Genomic DNA, 22,233 nt, shown 5'->3' on the forward strand with positions numbered 1-22,233 from the left:
GTTGAGCATCCATTTCTAAAGTGTGTGCATTCTGTTTCCGCCTTAACACAAAATGTGCAGACAGAGGTGTGTATACAAGCGCACACACAGATGCACAATACACACAAATCAGCACAGCTACCAGGTCTGCTCGGCCTTGACACAAAGCTTCACAGAGTCTTCTCATCCCTTCTTCTCAGTGTCACCTGTTAACATCCTCTGCATCTTTAACATTCCTTTACATCCCAGGCACATTCACATAGCTTATCCTTTAATAAAGCACGTGTTTTTATCCTTGTGAATTTATCCTTGAAAGGAGGGTAAAACAGTCTCAAGACACGACTCACAAAGAGTCCTCGATGATGAGAGACAGACTTTCCTCAGAGCCCAAGCTGAATTTTTACTTGAAAAATAACGACAAAAACATAAGTGTTATACCAAAAGGCAAAAGGTACTGGGGGAGGGGGAGAATATTAACATAGTTCTCAGATGAATTTGCAGGATTCAGTATTGTAATAGTAAAATGTCTTTAATTAAACATACAAGGTACGCAAATGACTCTCCTTTATGTCAGTCTCAAGATACCAAATGAGACAATGTTAAATGCCCTCTGTAGCAGGTGATTCCGAGTGTAAAGAGAGGCAGGCTTGCCCAGGTCCATCCAGCCTCATCCTTCCGCTCCCTCGTTCCACCACACAGGGACAACTACTCTCAGAACTAACACTCCTGTTTTGGGCAGCTAGAGACAGCGATAACGCACATTTACAGGGCCCTAGGGACCCATGAATTTATGGATGTTTTTCCAAGTAACTGCTGTTCCTTAGTGAACAATACAGAGAAACCTCTCATTTTTGTTAATGACAAATTGAGGAAAAATTAGTCTGTTTGCCTGCATTTCTGTTACCTCTGACCCAGAGTACTAAAATGTCTTGGAAGGTCAGGAAAATACCCCTCCTCCCTCTCTGAAACTGGAAAAACCAGGTTTTCCTCTCCTCGGGCTCACATCGCCATCTTGTGGCACTTTGAGGTATGGCTGCTACAGCTGTTGTAAGAGCCATCCTTAGTCACAGGTAGGATTTTAACAGGACCTGTGTACTTTAAAGTACTCCTTATGGAAGCAAACTCGCTGGTCACCTGACTCTTCATGCCAGGACTTTGCCCTCAGAGCGACTCTGTAGTTCATAAAAGGGACATTTAATATTTAAGTATTTCTTAGTAACATAGAGAAAAAGGTTTCTGAGCAGCAGAGATTGGGAGTCTAGCAAAAAGGAGTAAGAAACAAGGCCCATGTTCAAGGGGAATTGTGTCACCAAGGACTGAGCAGCAAGCACTGAGACCTGAGTGCTGTTGACTCAGTCTCTAGATCACCCATCCCCAAGGAACAAAGACACTCTGTCTTAGTTTTCAGAAGAAAGGACAGAAATGTGTGTTGCTCAGACATATAATCCTTGTAGATTTCTTTTTTCAATTTTCCATTTAGGTTGACAGAGTAAATTAAATAAGTTTTATGGGACAGACTATAAACATACAACATCTCAAAATCTCTGACTTTAAAAAAGATTCATCTATTATTTTATTTTTGTGTATGAGCATGTGTCTGCATGAGTTCACAGGTAGCATGTGTGTGCAGTGTCCGAAGAGGTGAGAGGGCATTGGATTCCCTGGAGCTGGAGTTCTGGGCACTTGTGAGCCTCCTGATGTGCGTGCTGGTGACCAGACTTGAGTCTTCTACTATAGCATGAAGTAATTTTCACAGCCAAACGTCCTCCAGTCCCCCTCCTAGTTTGTCTCTGTCTTTGTTATGAATCATTAGCCTTTAGGTGCAACTTCCACCCACATACTGACAAATTGATGTCAATTAATTTGAATGCTGACTTTGTTTCTACAGCCCTATTAACACGCAAATTCATGTTTTGTATAAAGTATATTAAGTTGACTTGACAGCTATATCATGAAAAGATGAATGAAGGAATCTTGGGTTATGGAAAGCAGGATGTAGAATTCCCATTGTCCACCTGGCTGTGGTGGACCCGTGACCGATCCATGTGCCATATAATTTGCATCCTCCACAAAGATCAAAGCAGTTTACTTGAAGGCAGGTGCATAGCTTCAAACCAAAGAGAAAAGTTAACAAATGTGCTACGTATTGTAATAATCAGGTTCGTCCACAAGTGGGCACTTGTAACGGCATCGTGAAGAATCTTCCAGGGCTGGCAGTGTCTGGGGTTAAGTCATATTGTTTCACTCTCTTAAAACCTCCAGCGGCATGTTTTAATTTGTAGCTAGTTCCCACCCCTGCCTGATATTGCTGTTGTTGAATTCCTCAATGCAACAATTAACATTAGTTTTGAGGGAAAAAAAGAGGTGACAGTTAGTGCTTCCTTTCTGTCTAGATAGGAGACAGAGTAGGCTATTTTTCCCCCTTCCTTAAATCCTAAGTATATTTTACTTCAGATATGCAAATACAGCCCTGCAAATGCAACCTTTTCAAAGCAAATTGAAACAAGAATGTAGGTAAAGGCTGCTTAGAATGCTAAGAAACAACTGTTGTCGAAAACAGTTCTTTATAGAACAGCATGAAATCCCGGTATCCATTTTGAGAATTTTGTTTCTGGGAGGCCCTTTATAGCTTTAGTTTGTCCTCACTAGACAACTTTCTGGCTTGTGACCATTGATTTCTGCAAACAGATACACTCCAGCTTGGAAAAATCAGAAACATTTCAGTAAGTTCATTTCAGAAAGATCAGTGCCTCCTCTGGATGTAGGGACGGGTCCACCCCTCTGATAACTCACTTTCCAAATACCCAGTTTAGTAAGTTTGCTATCAGGAAAACAAAGGATCAAAATCCAGAATGGACCCTAACTTTATCTTAGGATACTTTAGTACTTTTAATGGCTTTCTTTTGCTGAAAACAGTAATTATTCTGTACGAGTCTAGACTCTAGGGTATTTTGATGACGGTGGTGTTCTAGAGAAATTCAAAACAAGTTCTTGGTTTCTCCAATGCATGACTAATTTTGATGCTGGTCTAATTCCCACCAGATTGCCAAGCAAACCTTCATGTTTGAGCTATACTGTCATTTTAAAGCACTGTATGTGTGTGTGAGTGTGTGTGTGTGCGCGCGTGCACACACGTGTGAGAGAGAGGGGATGAAGCATAGCAGGTGAAGGAAGGAAAACAAGATGCAGCCCAGGAATCGTGGCCACTCAGCTGGAGCCATTTTGCGTACAGCGCTGAGGCCAGCCAGAGGACATGGATGCCTTGTTCTGTGTGAACTCACCAGGCAAGCGACAGGAGATGCTAATGAAGAAAGTCAGGACAAGATGGAACCTAGAACTGATTGGAGGCTGCTGGTTAGCATGGGAGATGAGTGCACAGTCAGAGAGAGAAAAGCAGCATGATTCCTACGCTCAGACCACAGGCCAGGTGGTTATTCTCAAGCTTGATTTATTTAGGGACTCATAGTTTGAATGTAAATTGTCCTCTATGACTGAAATGGCAGCACTGCTGTGCTTCTCAGATGTGTCTGAATAGAATGTTCTATTTTAGCCAACACTCTGATGTGTGGAGCAAGTGAGGGAGGCAGAGGCAGAACAGTGTGTGTCTGGAGCCTGGGCTCTGCTAATGCTTTTTTAAAAAAAAAAATAGTGGAAGATTGTAGTTTATCATTTTTATATACCCTCTTACAACAAGTGTACACTCTTGTTTTTTTTTTTTTTTTTGTATTAAAAATTCAGAATCTATTGTCATCTAGCCCAAATCAACAGCTAATGTAAAATTGAAAAACCATGCTTAGTGGTTTGTGACAATGAGTGTATTAGGATGCAAACCTTGTAAGTGAAACCGTAATGTTGGTTTGGAGGAACTTAGCTTGAAGTGTCAAGTAAAGACTGAGAACAGCCACCCAGGGATCTGCTTTTAGATTTGGATGTGACATCAGAGAGCAGAGAAATGACAGTTGATGCTTCAAGCAAATGGCTGAGCTGGCTGGAGGCTGACACTTCACAGGCAAGAGATGTAAGGAAGACTACAGCTGGAGGCATGGTAGTTTGCATGGCACAGTTGAAGAAGGGTCAGCAGGGTGCAGAGAGGGACAGCAGTGGTAAGGCGAGCAGCCTTGGCCGTGGGGATTTGGCAGCTGCAGGTATAGAAGAGGTAGGGTGCAGCAGTGAGCGCTGGTCACTCAGGACTCGGTGTTACCTGGAGTTACCTTGTGTAGCAGGTATACTTCCCTTCAGCCGGGAGTCTGTTTTCAGGATAAAAATGCCATAGTTGTGGATCTCAGAGCTTTACAAGTAGAAGGTGAGAGTGAAACTCAGTGCTGAGAAAGGAACTGTACACTTCTAAGAAGCAGAGCTTGACTCTCACCTGTGCTCCCCGACCCTGCACCGCATCCCCAGACCCTACACTTAGAAAACTCTGGCCAGGTCAGCATCACAAGGTTGTTCAGTTAACAAAGGAAACATGATGGTCCAGGCAGCGTGCCTCCGACTCCTCCATCAGAAGATTGTTTGATGGAGGACCTTATTAGCCTGACTTTGACTCCATCCAGGCCACATTTGCCAAGGTCTGCTTTCCACCCTTGAGCCCTGGCAGCAGAGAGACAAAGGCAGAGCTATTCCTGGCATACATGGGATTCCGTTGTTGGCTGATTGGGCTTAGGGTTTCTTCTAAGTTGTTTTGTAGGCTACAAGACACACTAGGGCATATCTGCTTCCAGACAAGCTCCTTGGCCTGCGTTGTGGCGAGCCCATGAGGTCATTCTCCCAGCCTCCTGCTTCTCCCTCCCCTCATCTTCGCATGGGCATCCCTGCTCTTTGCACTTTTAATCTAATCTTGGCATTGACTTCTCAGAGGACTAGGTATAAAACTAGTGGCGCCGGAAGTGATCTAAGGAAGCTAGTGGTACCGGAAGTGATCTAAGGAAGCAGGTAGGCGGGGCATGCCTGTCTGGGCCACTGTGTAGCAGGCAGATATATCCTGATTGGTGAGTACGACTCCAGTTGGTCTGCCCACGGTGGCAGTATACTTTCTAAGGCCTGATCATGGCCTTAGGATGTACCCTAACAGATGGGATACTGTAGAAGAAGCCATGAGGCAGGGTTTTGGGAATACAGGCTTGCTAGTAAGTTGCACTGCAGTGTGCATTAGGATAAGGAGAAACGAAACTGTTAATGAGCAAGATCTTAAGTGTGAGACCAGGTAGCATTTGGAGGAGCTCTCAGGAAGCCTCTGCCCCCACAGTAGGACTTGGGCTGAAGTGGACTCTGTGAGAAGCATGTGAGTGCCCACGCCAGATGGATCTGTTATGCTTAGGACAGGGCCCTGATAGGGATGCCAGGAATCCCAGAACCATGACAGTGCCTCTTGAGAGGCTTCAAGGTGCAGTTCCACCTCTACCTCACAGGCCTGAGAGCGGCCTCATTGGGGCTGGAGCCCAGTGTTACTAGGAAACTAGTGTTTCTTGACAGATCTAAATGATGCGTTTTAATCATATGCTTCTCTGACTCTTTACTATGGATAGCCTTATCGATCTTGGTCACCACAATCTGCTTCATTCCCTCCTCTGTTAGGGAAGAGGAGCCTTCAGCTTTTCTCTCTATGAGGATGCCTAGTGTCTCTGGTAGTTTACACTAGTATAAGGCATGAAGCATACACTTAGCAGAGGACATGTAGTCTTGGCCTGAACCGCGTTGTTACTGTTGCAGCAATAATGTGACAGACAAGGTCAGCATGTGTGACCCTGGGCACTAGCTTACCAGGGTTCTGATTCCAGCCCTCCCATTGGTCAGGGCCCCACCTTTGGGATAATTATGTAACCCCCGTGGCTGCAATTTTCTCTACATTAAACAGAAAGACAGGCTATCTCATGATTTGTATACTAAACAAATGAAGTCATAAGGAAAATAGATATATTCTGACTTCTCTTTAGATCTTATAAACCTTTACTTTTTCCTAGAAACTTCTGTGCAGTGACACAATTCTGAGTCTTAGTCCAATTTTGGAGACCTTGGGACAACAGATCTAATTCTGAAATAAATCAAGAAGGTGCTTAATGTAATTCAGACATTAAGACCTCAAACTATGACAGCTACTCTCTATCTTATTGCTGTTACTTTAAGGATGCCTCGTACAGTTAGTTCATGGACTCACGGTTGCCGTTGGCTCTAGGCAGTCATTCTCTGGGGGAGATTTTAATGATTTTTAATTGTTGCTAAGAACCGCAAATACGTATAACTCTCTGTTCATATTTCCAGGAATCTTTAAACATATTACTTAAACAACTAGAAAAAGAAAAAAGGAGTCTTGAAAATCAAGTGAAAGACTATGCATTTAAACTGGAACAGGAATCAAAGGTTGGTTTAACTCCATATGAAGTGGTGTTCTTGGGCCTGCCATTTAACTTGGGCCTGCCATTTATTTCTAGTATTTTCTAATTAAAAAAAAAACTTTTTATGTTTTTTTTGTGTGCATTTCATATCATGCACCCAAATCTCACTCATCTCCCCATCCCCTCACACTGGCCCACTACCTTTGCCACCTATCTCACTAAAGAAAAGAAAATCTCATTATGGAAGCTGCAGTGTGTCACAGTGTGTCACACAGCATACCCTTTGTCCACACTTCTTTGTTTGCAAGTGTTCATTGCAATGTGTCTGGTTTGAGGCCTTTGGCTTCTGCTATACTGTCAATACTGGAACTTCACTGGAACTCCTCTCGGATCTCTTGTTATCATGGAGATCCTGCAGCTTTGGATCTGCAGGACCGGCCCCTTCATGTGCTCCAGCAGTTCACCAATGGGGGAGATGTTGGACTGGGCCAACTCAAAGCCCTGGATCGGGGCCTGGGAGGTCTCTGAGCTGGTCAGCCTGCCAGCTGTCCCTCACCCACACTACCAGGGTGAGCTCTCCAGTCCTGCCCCAGTTAGCTCATCAGTGCTGCAGTCTGCAAGGGGCAAAGCCAGCTCTCCGGTTCTCATGCCCTCAGGGCCAGCTCACCCCACCTCCATCCCCAAACCCCTACTTCCACCTATGCCAGCAAGGCCAACTCTACTGTGCTGTCCAGGTGAGGTACAGGGTCTGCTCTCCCAAGTGTTGCAGCCAGTGAAGGACAGGGCCAGTTCTTCCTTTTTCATGACCCTGGGGCCAGCTCTCCCACATGTCCGGGTCAGGAGTGGGACCAGTTCTGCATAGCCCCCAGTCGTCGACATGGCCCTAGGCGGCAGCCCAAACTAGGGAAGTCGGCCTTGCCTTTGGTAGTAACACACCCCCACTGCTGCAGGGCCATGGACCCAGACAGCACTTGGTGGCAGCACAGGCCAGGACCTTGCCATGGCCTTATGTGGCAGCACTGGCTACTCACATTGGGCTGTCCCTCACTACCCTCGAGTCTCCAGTTCTGTCTGTCATCACCATGCATACATCCTTCTGCTTCACTATCTCTTCCATTTCTCCACCACTTACTTGCTCATCCTGGTGGTGCCTGGGGCCTCTGGGTGTCTGGGGTCATCTCGGGAATGGTCTCAGGAGTCCTATGCCCTGCTTGTGCAGTGTAACATCATGCAGGGGTCTTCCTGCCCAGGCTGCATGGCACCAGTCGGGAGCCGTCTCTTCTTGAGACTCTAGCATTTTCTATAAACCCACACTTCATTTGATATAAAAAGCAGAAGATGAAAAGCCTGACCTGTTAGCGTGGCTATCCCTCCCTCATGCCGGCTTTACCTGGTTTCTTTTACAGGCTTACCATAGGACCAATAATGAACGTCGTTCGTACATCGCAGAAATGACTCAGGTAACTAACTCCTTCTTTTATTGCAAATTCTAAAAGTTTCCTCTGACTCCAAGCCATTTTGTCTTCCCATTCTTGTTTGGTTGGCAGAGAAACAGATGTTGGAATTATGAAAGGAAGCAGGCCCTGGTTTTTTTTAAATAAGGAGAGTGGAAAGGCAAAGACAGAACTTTTAATGAAGAGATGAAAGGGTCTCCCCAGTTAGGAGAGAAATTTGCATAGTTTAATTCCTAATCACTGTGATGCAGATAACCTGATAATCTTCAAGTGTGAGAAAATTCTAGGCATGTTGTTTCCTGCTTGTGGGGGGTCTGAGCTACACAGCAAGCATGGCTGTGAGAAGAAAGTGATCAATACAAGTGTTCCTGAAGAAAGTGATCAATACAAGTGTTCCTGACCCTTGACAGGGTCCATCTGGTTTTCAGTTTCATTGGTGATATTACAGAGGCTGTGCTTTACATCACGGCTCCGTGACTTATGTTACCATGTGGTTTAGAAGATTGTCTTCACCCTAATGTTTTATAACACCCACCACATTCATTATTTAGCACGTATAAACGTTGATATTTGATGCTTACATGCATATTTAATTTATATAACTTTATTTCGATACACATTTTAAGATTAGGATATGAGTTCAGTTTTCAATGATTATTATCCAAACAAGTATCTAGTTATCGGGTGGATATTTAAATGATCAGGACAATGTTCTAGATTAGGAAGAGACATTTAGAAAATATTGGCACACAGAGAGTAATTGCAGACATGTGAGGGAATGAGATAGAGCAGGGACCACATCCACATGTAAGATGAAAAGAGAAGACAGTTCAGGACATAGTTCTGAAGAGCATCAGTGGTGAAGTCAAGGGAGCCAGAAGGAGAGTGCAGCTAGGCAGGCAGGGATGTGAGGGACCCAGGGGCAGGCTGGAACATCCGTTATAGTGATACGGAGCATTGAGGATGCTGTAGGAAACAATTCAGACAAGGCCCTAGGTATGAGGATTTGGAGCCCAGAGGGCAAGTATGGTAGAATTTGGGAATGAAAATTAGGGTTACAGTGGCAAAGGGATGCTTGGGGCTCAACAAGGATGGTAGGGAATGAAACAAAATGGGACAGTCCATGCCATCTCTTGTCCTATGCTCACAATCAATGCCACCGTCCTTGACCTTGGCAATGGCTGGGAAGCAAGGCTTGCACCTGCAACACAGGCTCCCTCCTGCCTATCCTCTACCTCCACATTGTGCTTAGAACACACTGTTTCTCATCCGAGCCTGTTCCACTCCATCTGGAGGTCTCTTGTGAACACTGTCTTCTCCATGAGGCCTTGACTTGATGGAAAGACCACAGACCATGAAGCCAGACGGACTCTAGATTTGGATCCAGATCTTCATTTACTTGCTGTGTTAGCTTCTTAAAAAGTGAGTGTGCACGTGTGTGCGTGTGCGTGTGTGTGTGTGTGTGTGTGTGTGTGTGTGTGTGTGTGCCAGACTGCTTGCTGTCTTCCATTGCTCCCTCCCTTGTTGCCCTGAAACATTCTTCCCTTAAGCTGGAAGCTCACCATTTCAGTTAGGTTGACTAGCTGATAAACTCTTGGGATCTGTGGGTCTCCTTCCTGCTACAGTTGCAGGTCCACACAAGCTACCTGGCTTTTTACTCGAATTCTGGGAACTTGAAGGAAGCCCTCATGCTTGCCAGCTGTATGTTCTTATATGTTCTTAGCCGCTGAGACATCTCCCAGCCCCTAGTTGCTGTGACCGTTCTGGTCCTCACCTTCTTTGCCTCCCCTGAGGAAAGATATAATATCATCAGTTTCCAGGTCTGGGAGTATTGAGAGAGCTCTGAGTTTGAAGTGTAGGATGAAATGTCTGATGCACCAGAGGCTCTAAAGTCCAGTGACTGGGAGATGCTATCTCCCCATTCCTTCCTGGTCTTCGGATGTTCTCGCTCTGCGATGAGATTTCTGCTGGCTTTCTGGATTCTTATAGCGAACAAATGTGTTTGCCTGACACAACTCTATGTCCCTGTGGAGGTCAGACTGGGTGCTTGACTCTTCTTGTTGCTTTACCGTCTACTATGCAGAGTGTCAGTCAGTATTTAAATGAAGCATTTATACAACCAACAATAAAAAGCAAATTGTTAGGAAAGGTTTATTCATGTAAAACGCCCTTGAAGATTTTGTCTAAGGTGAAAAGTCGACGTCTTTTGCCCCTGAAACATCCATTTACCTTTATCTAAAAAGATTCCACTTAGGTGGATTAATCTTGCTAAGTGTGCAGAGTCATCAAATGCTCAATCAAAGCCAACAGCTTTCCAGGAAGGCATTAATCCTGTCCTGGTATAAATGTTAATGAGGATTTCACTCTAGAGCGAATTGTTAATCTTTATCATCAAAGGTGGTTCTGGCCGTGCACAAACTACGGCGCCTGGGAAGGTTAATGGGTGAGTTTTGTTCTTCCACACTGAATGAATAGAAAATTGATCTGTGTTTGCTCAGTCCGTGGCAGATGCTTCTGTAATGCTCTTCTGACTGTTTCCTTTTCCATTCACTGTTTGTCACCTGACTCAGTCTCTGCCTGCCTTGTCTCCTTTCCTGTGATCCCTATGGGAAGAATTTAGACAGATACAGCCAGCAGTGTAGAAAACAGACATGGCTTATTGCAGAGTAAATGTGCTCTCCAGCAGTGTGAGCAGACAAAGGCCAAGGAGACCCCTGGCCTGGCCAACACGATAGGCAGCCATTATACTATTTTCTAAGATCTCTAGAACAAGCAGCTTCTCCTGAGGGACTTTGTCCTGTCCAGGTGATTGACAGGCCTGCTTGGATATTTGCTTAGATGAGGAATCGGTGGTGTGTCTCTGTTCTTGATCAGAAAGCCTCCTGCTATATGTAATCCCATAAAGGTTTAGGACTCCTTCAGCCGGGCTTAAAAGGTTTCCATTTGTGACCCTCCATGCAGCTCAGTGTCCGTCTCCTTCCAAGGTCAAAGATGTGACTTGGGTTTCTTTTCTAGCCAGTAACTAAAGTTTGTTTTAGTTCTTGGTTTAAAGTTGTGGACTGTGAGGGAGGGTGCAGCCCCTGTGTCTTCCAAGTCTGTTAATGTCTAACTTGTCGTTTCACAACTAAAGTGGGTGTGTTTGGACTGAAACCCACTCGCCCTCCACAAGTCCTCATTTACACACTGTGTGTAGAGGTCCTGCTTTGTAACCACTCATGGACACAAAGAGTTATTAAAGAGCAAAGCAGGGCTGACTTCTGAGCATGTTATAAGGCCTGATAAATTTAAGTTGTACTGTCTGTTCCAAATAACAGAATTTTATCGAAGGGCATGAGAATGTTAAGTATAAATGCTTTGGGTTTACAGATAAGAGGCTGTTGGACTGTCCACTAATTCTAAATTCTTTTGATATTCTTTGGATAAGAGTGTGTTGTGTGTGGGTCAAATCTGCTCTCAGGTGTGGTATATACACCAAGAGAGTATATGGGCACGCATAGATGCCAGAAGAGGGAGGACAAGTGTCCAACTCTTATCCACTCATGGCAGGGCCTCTCACTAAACCTAGGTTAGGCTGCTGCTGTGACTCACTGACAGATCTTCACCGACAGCATTAGGTGGGTTCCCTACTGTTAATGGTGTTCCTCAGATACTGTAGCCTACTGCTTATACCACCATCTTTCTTCTCTCGGGTGTTGCTCTTGAGTGAGGGACTCATCCACTCATGGCTTTAGTAGCCATCTTGTCACTCATGGCTTCAGTAGCCATCTTGAAGTTGATCAGCCTCCAAAGTTCTTGAATTGATTGAGACATCCATTTGCCTACCCTGGAAAAATCATGAAATAAATACAATGAAAATACTGTCTTCCCTTTCTGCTTTCCTACCATGTATACTGGTCTTTGCCTTTACTGCCTTGCTGGTAGGATATGTGTTTTATGTGTGTTTAATGTCTGTTACAAAAATTCCTAGTGGTCCACACCACATGGGGGATTGGCTTTCATGGTTTTCACCATATTTAATTTAGAAGTTTTGTGGACTATGGTGCCAAGAAAGGGCTTGATTAGAAAATGGCTGAACTTCCTGTCACTGTTAGCTGCTCCTTCATATACTAGTAAGAAACATGTTTGTGAAAGAGATCGACAGAAAATTGACTCTTTTAACCCAGAAATCAGTTGGGAAGTAAAAGGTAACTATATTGTTTTGTGTGTGTGTGTTTCAGATTTCTGGCTTAAGTCAAGTATCTAAGAGGCAACAGATGGACCCGCTGCCTAGAATGAAGGAGAGTCCGGTGAAAACGTACGTCTAGGTAGATCTCCCCTTGCTAGTTAATTATACTCACCCTCCCGTGGCACTTGCGCAACAAGATGTCTGTTGTATTTTGGAAGCTGAGATTCGAGATTTTATAGCAATGTATAAAACAGCACATGGGGCTTGGCAGTGGTGGGAGGCAGAGGCAGGCGGATTTCTGAGTTTGAGGCCAGCCTGGTCTACAGAGTGAGTTCCAGGACGGCCAGGGCTACACAGAGAAACCCTGTCTCGAAACAAGAAACAAACAACAACAACAACAAGAAAACAGCACATGGGAAGAGACTCCAGAGAATCTAATGGCCTTATAAGCCATATGCATGGGATTGGAGCTCCCAGAAGCACCGTTAGTCTCCAAAGGAGGTGACATATTAAACTAAAGCAACAGAGAACCAGGCATAGTTAAAAGGACACTGCTAACAACACAGTGGGCACAGCTGACATGTCTGCACCTTTTCAGTGGAGAAACATGTTTGTTGCTATGGATATGGTACAGTTTAAACTACGGATCCCATGTAAACAAAGCTACTTTATGCTGAAGAATGAAGGAACTTTTAGGTATTTCTGAGGTTTTATATACTTCCAGGTCCTATAGAAAATATGGAATCACCTGATCCTGTCTATATGATAAGGATATTCACATATAATACTGAAAAAAAATTGAACCAAGTTGTAAATTAGTTCTAAATCAAACCTGTCTAACTTTAGTCAAGATGAGAAGTCCTTAAAGGATATGTACTATGACAGGTTTCTTTGGTAAAGATTAATGGTGGAGCCCAATTCTCAGCTATGTGGACCAAAGCATATTTTCCACTAATAGTCATTACTTATTTAAATTGCAATTATTATCTCTACACATATTCATCATAGAATTATAGTGTAGCTTAAATATTAAAATTTGACAAAGGGCCTCCATGGAAAAAGAAAGAATCAAACCACTGTATCTAAGATTCGCAGGAACATCTCCATGGTAAGAGACTCAATGGTAGCGTCCAGAACACAGGGCATATGTACACTTGTGCTATGATGTATCACAGAGAAAAGATCCCATTGAAATCCACAAGGGAAAAGGTCCTGGAGTCAAGTTTGTGAGGACTAGGTGGCACCTTGTCAGGTCCTGTCTAGGCAGAGTTCTGCTGACATACTTAGTCCCTCCAAGAGTGAGTTACAGCAGCAAGCTGACAGCACATTAGGTTTTGATCTCCCGGGGAGGCTCACTGGCTGTAACACCTAATGTTTCTGTTGGCCAGAGTCACATATCTACCTAACTCCTACTAACATCTCAGATTCCAAGAACATACACAGATTCTGTGATGGTATACGCACAGGGTGATATTCTTCTCACAGGGAACTGTTGCCACTAGGAGCCTCGTGTGCAGGCTTTCCCGAGGACAGTAATCCTGAGCTACTGTCTTAGTTCCTCTCTGCACAGCAGCCTTTACAGCCACCTTCTATTTTATCTATAGCCTAATCCAATCCTATTTTTAAAATACACTACTACTTATTTGAACTTTGCTTTGATAGTGAAGAGGCACTTTGGAAATTCAACTAAGGTTGTATTCACATTACATTAATACACATATCCATAAACATTCCCATCCTGATTCTGAAGACAATCTAGATTTTCACTGAATACTCTTGAGGTTGGCTGTCTCAGAATAAACCCTGAAATCACCGTCACCATAGCTAGGTGCCTACTTCCTGCAGGATCTCATCATATTTGACTGAGGCTATCCAAGGATTATGACCAAGGTACCAGCCCCCTGCCCCCTGTCTCCTTATGGAGAAATGGCCATACACCATGCCTCCATCTGCTTGCCTAGGGCCTCTGGGCCATAGGTCTGAGCTGTGCCTGAGGTGCTATATAGGAGATGGATGCCGTAGGCTGGGGCTTTCACTCACTCAGCTGCCTCAGGACCTTCAGAACTGCCCATTCTACCCAGATCCATTCTGTCTCTGACGAATCTGAATGTGGAGAGACTGTCCACCATAGATTGCTACTTAATAATCCTTGAATGGATTAGTGAGCTGATGCATGGTCAAGCAGCTGAACTAATATGGCCTTCACTGTCTGAAACTAACTCAGACCTCACCCAACAGAAACATCTCTGTCTTCCTGATTAGGTATTTGAATACATTTAAGTAGTATAAGTAGTGGAGAGTGCCTTAAAATATTCTGAGTTACTGACCTGGCCACGGAATTTTGATACCCTTCTTTTGTCGATTGTTCCAATTTGAGTCATAACTAACACTGGTACTAAGCACCTCACAGCAGCATTGACTGACCCAAGTGGTGCTGAGCTAAGGAGGAAGAGTTAGCACCACGCCTCACCTGCAGCCATTGTGAGTCACACTCACAACAGTGCAGTGGGAGCTGGTGGAGTGTGGATTTAGATGCTTGGGAATGGTGCTTAACATTCACTTATATAGCTGCCCATATACCTACTCCGTTTTCAACAATTCTACTTCTCAATACAATAGAGCCTTTACACCATAGGACCTGTGCATGGATGTCACAGATGCTTTATCCATGATAGTCGAAAGTGAATAAAAAAACAACCCTGAAATGTTCATCAGTAGGAAATGGATATTTCTAGTATCTATGCATATATACGATATAGGTAATAGTAATAAATACCTTTTATACAACATTTAGAAAATTCTCATAGTCTTCTATAAGGAAATATGTAAATGTGCTTCCATTCACATAAAGTTTAAAGGAGGCTGACATAATCTGGCATAGCAACACAGGATGGTCCTTACAAATGGGGCTGGGAACCATGAAGTACAGAAGAGCCTTCCAGTAAGATGACAGACAGTAGGCTTATTGATAAGCCTGGGGAATAGTTCCTGGAATTTTAACTTTACAGTACCTTATGGAACTGTGAGTTTATGGTATGCACCCTTTCGGACATGTCATGTTTTGCATGATATTTTTAAAACTCAAGAGCTACAGCCATAATGTCTGATCTGGTTGACTCATATGTGCTCATCAACATGTATCTGTAACACAGAGGCTAACACAATCACTTACTATTTTTTACTTTAGCTTTAGTTTAAAAGGGTCTTCTCTATGCTTGATTGCCCTCACTGTGCTGTGCCAGTGTCAAGCTGCACGCTGATTGGTTGCTGGTATAAGGCAGAACAAAACTGCCACACTCAAGGCAGGGAGAAAGGTGAAGAAGGAGGGGCTGGGTCTCATTGATGGCTTCAAAGATATGTTTCCAGTGACCTCAAGGCTTCCCATCAGACCCAGCCTCCTGCAGATCCCATAGCCTCCCTCCCATTAATACTGCCAGGGGCCATGTTTAACAGAGAGATCTTTGAGTGACAGGCAACATCCATATTAGCAGTACCAATATTCAAACACTGGCTTGTGATACTGTTCAACACTCAAGATGAATCAGAGTACCGGAAGAAACCCATTTAAAAGAAATTGCGTTTAAAACACTGATAAAAAATGACTCTTCCCAGTTGAATAGCACCAATTATACTCCGACTCCATGAAATTGTGACTGTAAATAAATAGGTTATCTCCATCTCCATGGAAGATCTATTCTAAAGTTCCTTGCACATACTGTTTATAAAGAATTGCTAAGATGATTAAGGGAGATGCTTTATAGAAATAGGTTTAGAACTAGCCCCTAAATTCTACAAAGCTGAGAGGTAGATTTGGACCATGGGCCATGGAATATATTAACTGTGAATTATGGACTTTGCAAGTAAGGACCTCAAACAGTGATGGATACACAGCAACAGCTCATCAAAGAACCAACGGTGACGTTTTTTGTTCTTTGCTATGCAGCCTCCTCTTTGCTTTGTTGATGAAAGTTTTATATAGTAATGGAAGGCCTTTGAGGAAGACAGAGCTGTCCTTCATACTCCAGAATAAAAGCACCCTTGGGAAATTAATTGTGACTTCTTGAGGGACAGACTGGGAGCTTATTTTTGAGGCAAGAAGCAGATATACAGCCAACATCTGCAGCCTTAAGAAATTAATTCAATAAACTGTGACAGGATTAAGAAGTTGTAATCAGGGAGGGGAGATAGGATAGGGGGTTTCTGGGGGGAAACTGGGAAAAGGGATAACATTTGAAATGTAAATCAAGTATCCAATAAAAGAAAAAAAAACCAAAAAAAAAAAAAAAAAAAACCGAACAACAACAAAAAGAAGTTCTAGTCAATTCTAGAAGAGCCTAGAATGCAGATGCTAGACTATATAACTGATGTAGAAAAAAGGTTTATGATAGTAAATAGAAGGTGTAATGTAAAAATAATTTGATGGTGGTATGGATGATTTGTGTTTATTCATTTTTAGTATTGTCTATGAATTGTACAGTTTCATATTATTTTAATGAGAGTAATAAATGAAGAAAAATTCTATCATAAGCTAGCCTGTGGAATTCTCCAAGTCAAAATAACAGTATATTCAGTATTATCCTTTTAAAAATGCAAGAAGCATGGTGATCAATAAAATTTTGCTCTGCATTCGAAGCAGTCAGAAAATCAATTTTCTCCAATCAAATGAGCCAATGTGGCTTTATATGAGTAGTCACTCCCAGACTCAGTTTACCCCCTTGTAATATGAGAGTGTATTGGATGGTTGGTAGAAGACTTAGAAGGTTTCAAAAAAACCTTCTAACTCGATAAATATTCTCAAATTTCCTTCCTTTCCAATGTGTAGCACATTAGTAACTATAAAGAGTAAGCAAAATCAGAAACCATCCTTTTGTAAAGAGAGAAAAATAAATATGAACAATAATTTGAGCACGAAAACAACCATTATGTAACACACTAGTATCATTCATGTAAAACTCACATATAAAGTGGTTTCTGAACCTTGTTGAGCTCAGCTGAGCAATATGGTTACCTGTATGGTTTCCACATACACACCCATATACAACTGGAGCATCTGCTGTCACACACACTAAAGCTGAATGGTGGTCTTAATGTATTCTCCAGGTTGAGTAGCCTTCACCACTGATTCTAGAACAGCCTCCTCCAACTCCCATAGAAGGTCATGTCTATTCGTAGTCTTACCGTCTGGCTCCTGGTGCTCACTAATCTGTTTATGTAGAGTTTTTTCCCTACTAGTGTGTCACATGCAGAGTGCCATCCACATGTCTAGCTTCTGTTCTCAAGGTCATCCACACAGCCAGATTTACTGTGTCGATTTAGCTAGCATTCCAGGTTTTTCTAGACCATCGGTTATCCAATCATCAGTTGATGGGGATTTGAATTATTTATACATTTCTGATAATGTGAATAGTGTTGCTATAGTTACTCCTGACAATGTTTTAAACATGCTATTTATTTATTTGAATACAAAGTAACGTGCTTCTTTGTGGCATTTTCATATATACTTAGGTTTGAGTGGTCCCTCTGGTCCCATCTACTCCTCTCTCCCATCTCTCTGCATTCCTGTTGTATTCTTCTAACCTCAGGATGCCCCTTTCCACTTTCACACCCTTCCATTCCTCTTCATAAAAACATCTTCCCCCTGAAGGAGCTCTGTCTAGTTTCCTAGCATACACACTCACTTCCAGGTAAATGAACATAAAACTTGGAAGCTGAGATCCACAGATGAGAAGCAGCACGTGGTACTTGTCTTCTGGTCCTGAATTACCTCGCTTTAGTATGTTTCCGTTTTCATTTCTCCTCATGGCAGATTACATTTTCATTGTGTGTCTGTGCCACATTTTCACCGTTCATCTGATGATGCACACCTAGGCTGACTCCTTAATCTTGCTGCTGCGGACAGGGCGACTGTGAACACGGGAGCACACGTATCTCTGTCACAGGGCTCGAGTCCTTTGCTTATGTATCAGAAGCAGAGTCATAGGGCAATTCTATTTTTAGTTTTTAGAGAAACAACCATATCGTTTTCCACAGTGCCTGTACTGCTTGATAACTCAACCACAGACTAAGGTTGTCTTTCCCCACGTCCTCATTAACATTTGCTGTCATTAGTTTTCCTGCTTGGGTGAGATGGATCTCAAGGTCATTTGTGTTTCTCTAATGGATAAGGATGTTGGACACCCTTTCAATGCTTGTTTCCCCATTTTTATACTTCAGAACCATCTCCAGTTCAGTTCACTGCCCACGTCTTGACTGGAAGTTTTGGGGCTTGGGAGGTGAATATTTACATTCCTCTGCATACTCCAGATATTACTGCCCCATCTGACATATAATGGGCCAGAACTTTCTCCATTCTGTGTTCTCCACCCCCCCTCCTTGTCTCCTTGCCACACAAAAGCTTTTTAATTTCTCGTGATCCCATTTGCTGCTGGGTTTCTATGAAGAAAATAAATTCTTATTGCCATTTCTTAAAGTACTGTCTTTGGTTTGTTTGTTTGTTTTTGTTTTGGTGTTGATTTTTAACTATGGCTATTTCAGCATTTCATGTTTTAAACTGAGGTCTTATTGACAGTTCCATCCCTTTTTCACTAGAGTTATATTTTGTCTGCATTTTTTGGTTATCCATTATATCAAAACTGGGCATTTTGTATAATATCACATAGCTATTCTGTATCTCAGATACTCCTTTTCCTCCAGCTGAAGGCTGCTATTATGTGGTGCCATCTTAAAATTCATTCTGTGAAGTTGGTATTCTTTGTTATGAGTGGTTATTACATACTGTGCCAAGTTGGCAAAGTGGTTACCTTAGGATTGACAGAAACATTCAAGGTACTTGGAATCAATAAACCTCTTCCTTCCAGGGGGACATAGCATATGTGTGTGGATAGGCTCTCCACACTCAGCCATGAAAAACCTCAACTCTGCTTTTGCCCTCATTTCTGCTCTTGCAACACCTAAATTTTTGGCAGAGGTGAGAGCGTATGTCCTTCTCAAGTCAAGACACACATGAGTCTAGGCATGTATAGCTACAACAGAGTATGGCGTTCCAGATCCCAAGACTGGTGCTGGAGTTTATTAATACCTACCCCCAGCCTTTTAACTTCCCTGGTTAGCTTAGTTTTAAATAATAGTAGCCATGAAATTAAATGATGGCTTCAATTTGTTCCAGCAAATTCTCCAAGAGAAGTGTTCATGCTGGACCATGTCCAGAGAAGGCCAAAGAAGAAGAGCTTTGCAGTCAGTGATTGACGGCTCCTGTAGTGTGTGTTGGCTCCTGGTTTTACCATAGCTATGGGCTGTTGATTTTTTTGGAGGTAAGGGGCAGGTGTAGGGCTAGGGGAAACTAAATTCCACACAACTCAGTGTTCTCACCAAGTCCCCAACTTATTTTCTTTGTTTTATACATTCTTGAGAACTGCTACAGATTTTTGATTTCTAGAGTTCTAAACCACTCGCTTTGAAACTTTTTTTTTTTTTTTTTGCCAACTTCTCTTTGCTTTTATGGGGGAGAGGAAGTTTTTCCTTGCTCAGGAGTAAAATGACAGGTCTTTACTTGGTTGTTTTTGCTGAGACCACTCTCTAAGATATATTTGAAAAGCACAGGAGCTGAAGCAGCCTCTTCTATCTCATAGAAGAACACAAAGAAGTCACCTGCACAAAGCTGGATAAGCCAGCAAGAGAAGATTCCATAGGATCTAAGAACAGAAACCAGTGTATTAGTATTATTTATTATACCTATTTGATTTCTTGACCTCTCTGTGTTCTTGACTTTAATTCAAGGTAAGTAGCAGTTGATCCCCCACTGGGTACCTGATGGGCTGCTTTCTGGAGACTCATCTTTTGAGTACCTGCCTTGACAGTGGTTGTCCCATAGCTGCAGTGAGACAATGACATGGTTGTCTATGACTGTGCTGTAGGCAGAACATGTACAGATGAAGACTTCCTTACTCCAGCCTGGAGGAGATGAGTCCACCGTAGTTCTCCATATGTGGCATATACTGTTTTTGTTGCAGACAGCAGTGACAGAAAAATTATGATTGATGCTTATTTTATTTCAGTGGAAGACACAATTCCATGAATCAGAAGACAACAAATGCCAAGAAAGGAGCAGTTAAAAAGGTTTCAAGATCAAACCATCTTCCAAAACTCAACCCGTGATTCCAGAGCTGGGCAGACTTCTATTTTTTTTCCCCATCTTTTTCTTCATTCAGCGTCTTCAGTTTAGGAAGCTAATGTTCAATACATTCCTCAGGGGAGGAAATAGATGAGGAAGAGTGGCTTCTCTTGCTCTTTCAAAAGCTGATTCCTCTGCCTGCATAAAAGTCATGTGTCTCCAGTGACCCTAAATATCCAGTACATGTGCTTGTAGTTCTTAGAATACCTTAGAATGGAGTCTGAAGGTTGGCATCATCCTGGCACTCTCAGTAGAGTGTTTCTGATACGCTCTGGCTGCATTGTTATGTTGTATTTGGTTTCTAAATTGACCATTAGCTAAAATTATATATTATTTTATATATTATAAAATAATATATATCTCTACCTTTTTATTATTTTAGATTGCATCATGCTCAGTTCAGCTTTTTACAGTCAAGGTTTCAGCATAATCCCAGATGACATGTATATGAAAGTTTCAGGGAAATATTGTTATAGCAACTTCAGCCATGCATTGAGTTGTTTTTGGGGTCTCCCTCTGCTGGTAACCTTGAGGATTTAGGGCAAATCCTATCACTTCATGTTTATTCCCTACATCTATAAAATGACTATGGTAAATTGTATAGTTTACAAGATTTCTTGCAGTCCTAGAAAACCTCTTCAGTCCCAGTGGCCTGCCACTGTGTATGTGGCATTAAAGTCATTTTGTGATATTTACTAACTCACAACAATGGTCTAGTCTTTGGACCAAACTTTGCAAGAGTTTGGAATACTGGAGACTAGAATGAAATAGAGGGATAATAAGAAATTATTTTTAGGACCCATGAACATTATTGAAATTTATTCATGTTTATGGTGTTTTGTAACTTGAATGTTTTTTTGTCATTATAAATCTAGGTCAGAAAGATCCATATAATTTACTTGTCTAGTTAAATAAGAGAAATTATTGGAATTTACATTTCTTGTGCATGTTTAAGCAAGTGATGTTTTGAGCTGTACCTGATGAGAAATGTCATTTGTTTTCTTTTGTATGTAATATATCTTTTACACCTGAGGGGTTTATGTGTGTGTATGTATGTATGTATGTATGTATGTATTATGCATAAAATGTACATGTATGTGTAGATAATAGAACCATAATGCTGCACTCATGAACTTGCAGTAGCTATGGTTGTCTGCACAAAACCTACACAAGATCAAGCTAGCCAACATTCCAGCTTCAGTGACAGATGGACACATGGGCCTTACCCTTGCTGAGGATCTGGTGACAGTGAGGGCTGTTAGGAGAGGGAGAGCCCTTCCTTTTAAGGGTGTGGTCCATGGTAGGTTCAGAATGATCCAGTAGATGGCCCCATATCCATATTTTTATGGACAATAACTGGCTTCAATGGAATATATATGTGTATATGTTTATATGTGTATGTATATATATTTGTGTATACACATATTTAAAGACATGCTGTTGGAAGGAAATTATAAAGAGATCTGGGAATTGGGAGGAAGCAAGTGTGTGTATGGAATAAACACATTGTATACATGTATGAAATTATTAAAGAATAAAATATATTAATAAAATGGAATATTGGCATGATTAGTGGCTTTAATTTACTTATTTTCTCTTCATTTCTCTCCCAAGTTTGTTTCTAGAGATTGATTCTTCTCCTGGCTTTGGGTCTCCTGTTCTGCTTCATATCTATTCAGTTTTTATTGGGTGCTGAGTATTAATAATTTTACATTGCAGATTGCAGTGTTCTTGTGAGCATTTAAATTGCTTACAGTTCTGTTTAACCTTTCAGACTTCAGCTGAGGTTACTAAGATATAGCTAGCCTAAGGCCCTAGTAAAGATACCCTGAGTGACACAAAGGACACATAGCTCTGCCTGGCCTACACTTGGATGCCCTGAGGCTTGCAGACATGCTGGTTCACTGCTTTGCAATTTGTGCAGACTTGGTGTCCCACAGGGGCTCATGGTATCCTGTGCAGACTTGGGGTTCTGTTTTTGTACAGGCCTTTGCGTTCACCATCAGCCTCTCTCACCAGCTTCTGTCTCCTGTAATGTGGGAAATGGTCCTGTTACCGTGGGACTTCCTTCTCTGCAGTCTATGATGTGCTAATGTGCTATAGGGGAGCAACCTAGGGGGCAGCAGGACTTGC

The 22,233-nt window shown here is 42.4% G+C and overlaps 1 protein-coding gene across 3 annotated transcripts in view; it reads left to right on the forward strand.

Moving 5' to 3' along the window:
* The window catches only part of Ccdc169 (coiled-coil domain containing 169), a 31,629-nt gene extending 11,351 nt beyond the window's left edge, over positions 1 to 20,278 (forward strand). The window contains exons 5-8 of one of the 3 annotated variants that reach the window (XM_034501416.2): positions 6,238 to 6,336; positions 7,718 to 7,771; positions 11,983 to 12,059; positions 19,985 to 20,278. In XM_034501416.2, the coding sequence (XP_034357307.2) occupies positions 6,238 to 6,336; positions 7,718 to 7,771; positions 11,983 to 12,059; positions 19,985 to 20,084 (330 nt within the window). In that variant the 3' untranslated portion in view covers positions 20,085 to 20,278. Of the gene's footprint in view, positions 1 to 6,237; positions 6,337 to 7,717; positions 7,772 to 11,982; positions 12,070 to 19,984 lie in introns of all 3 variants that reach the window. The other 2 variants (XM_076932402.1, XM_034501417.2) reach the window with 2 other exon arrangements.
* Positions 20,279 to 22,233: the final 1,955 nt, after the last annotated feature.

The sequence above is a fragment of the Arvicanthis niloticus genome, chromosome 4 (assembly GCF_011762505.2).
Source record: "Arvicanthis niloticus isolate mArvNil1 chromosome 4, mArvNil1.pat.X, whole genome shotgun sequence".
Taxonomy (NCBI): Eukaryota; Metazoa; Chordata; class Mammalia; order Rodentia; family Muridae; genus Arvicanthis; species Arvicanthis niloticus.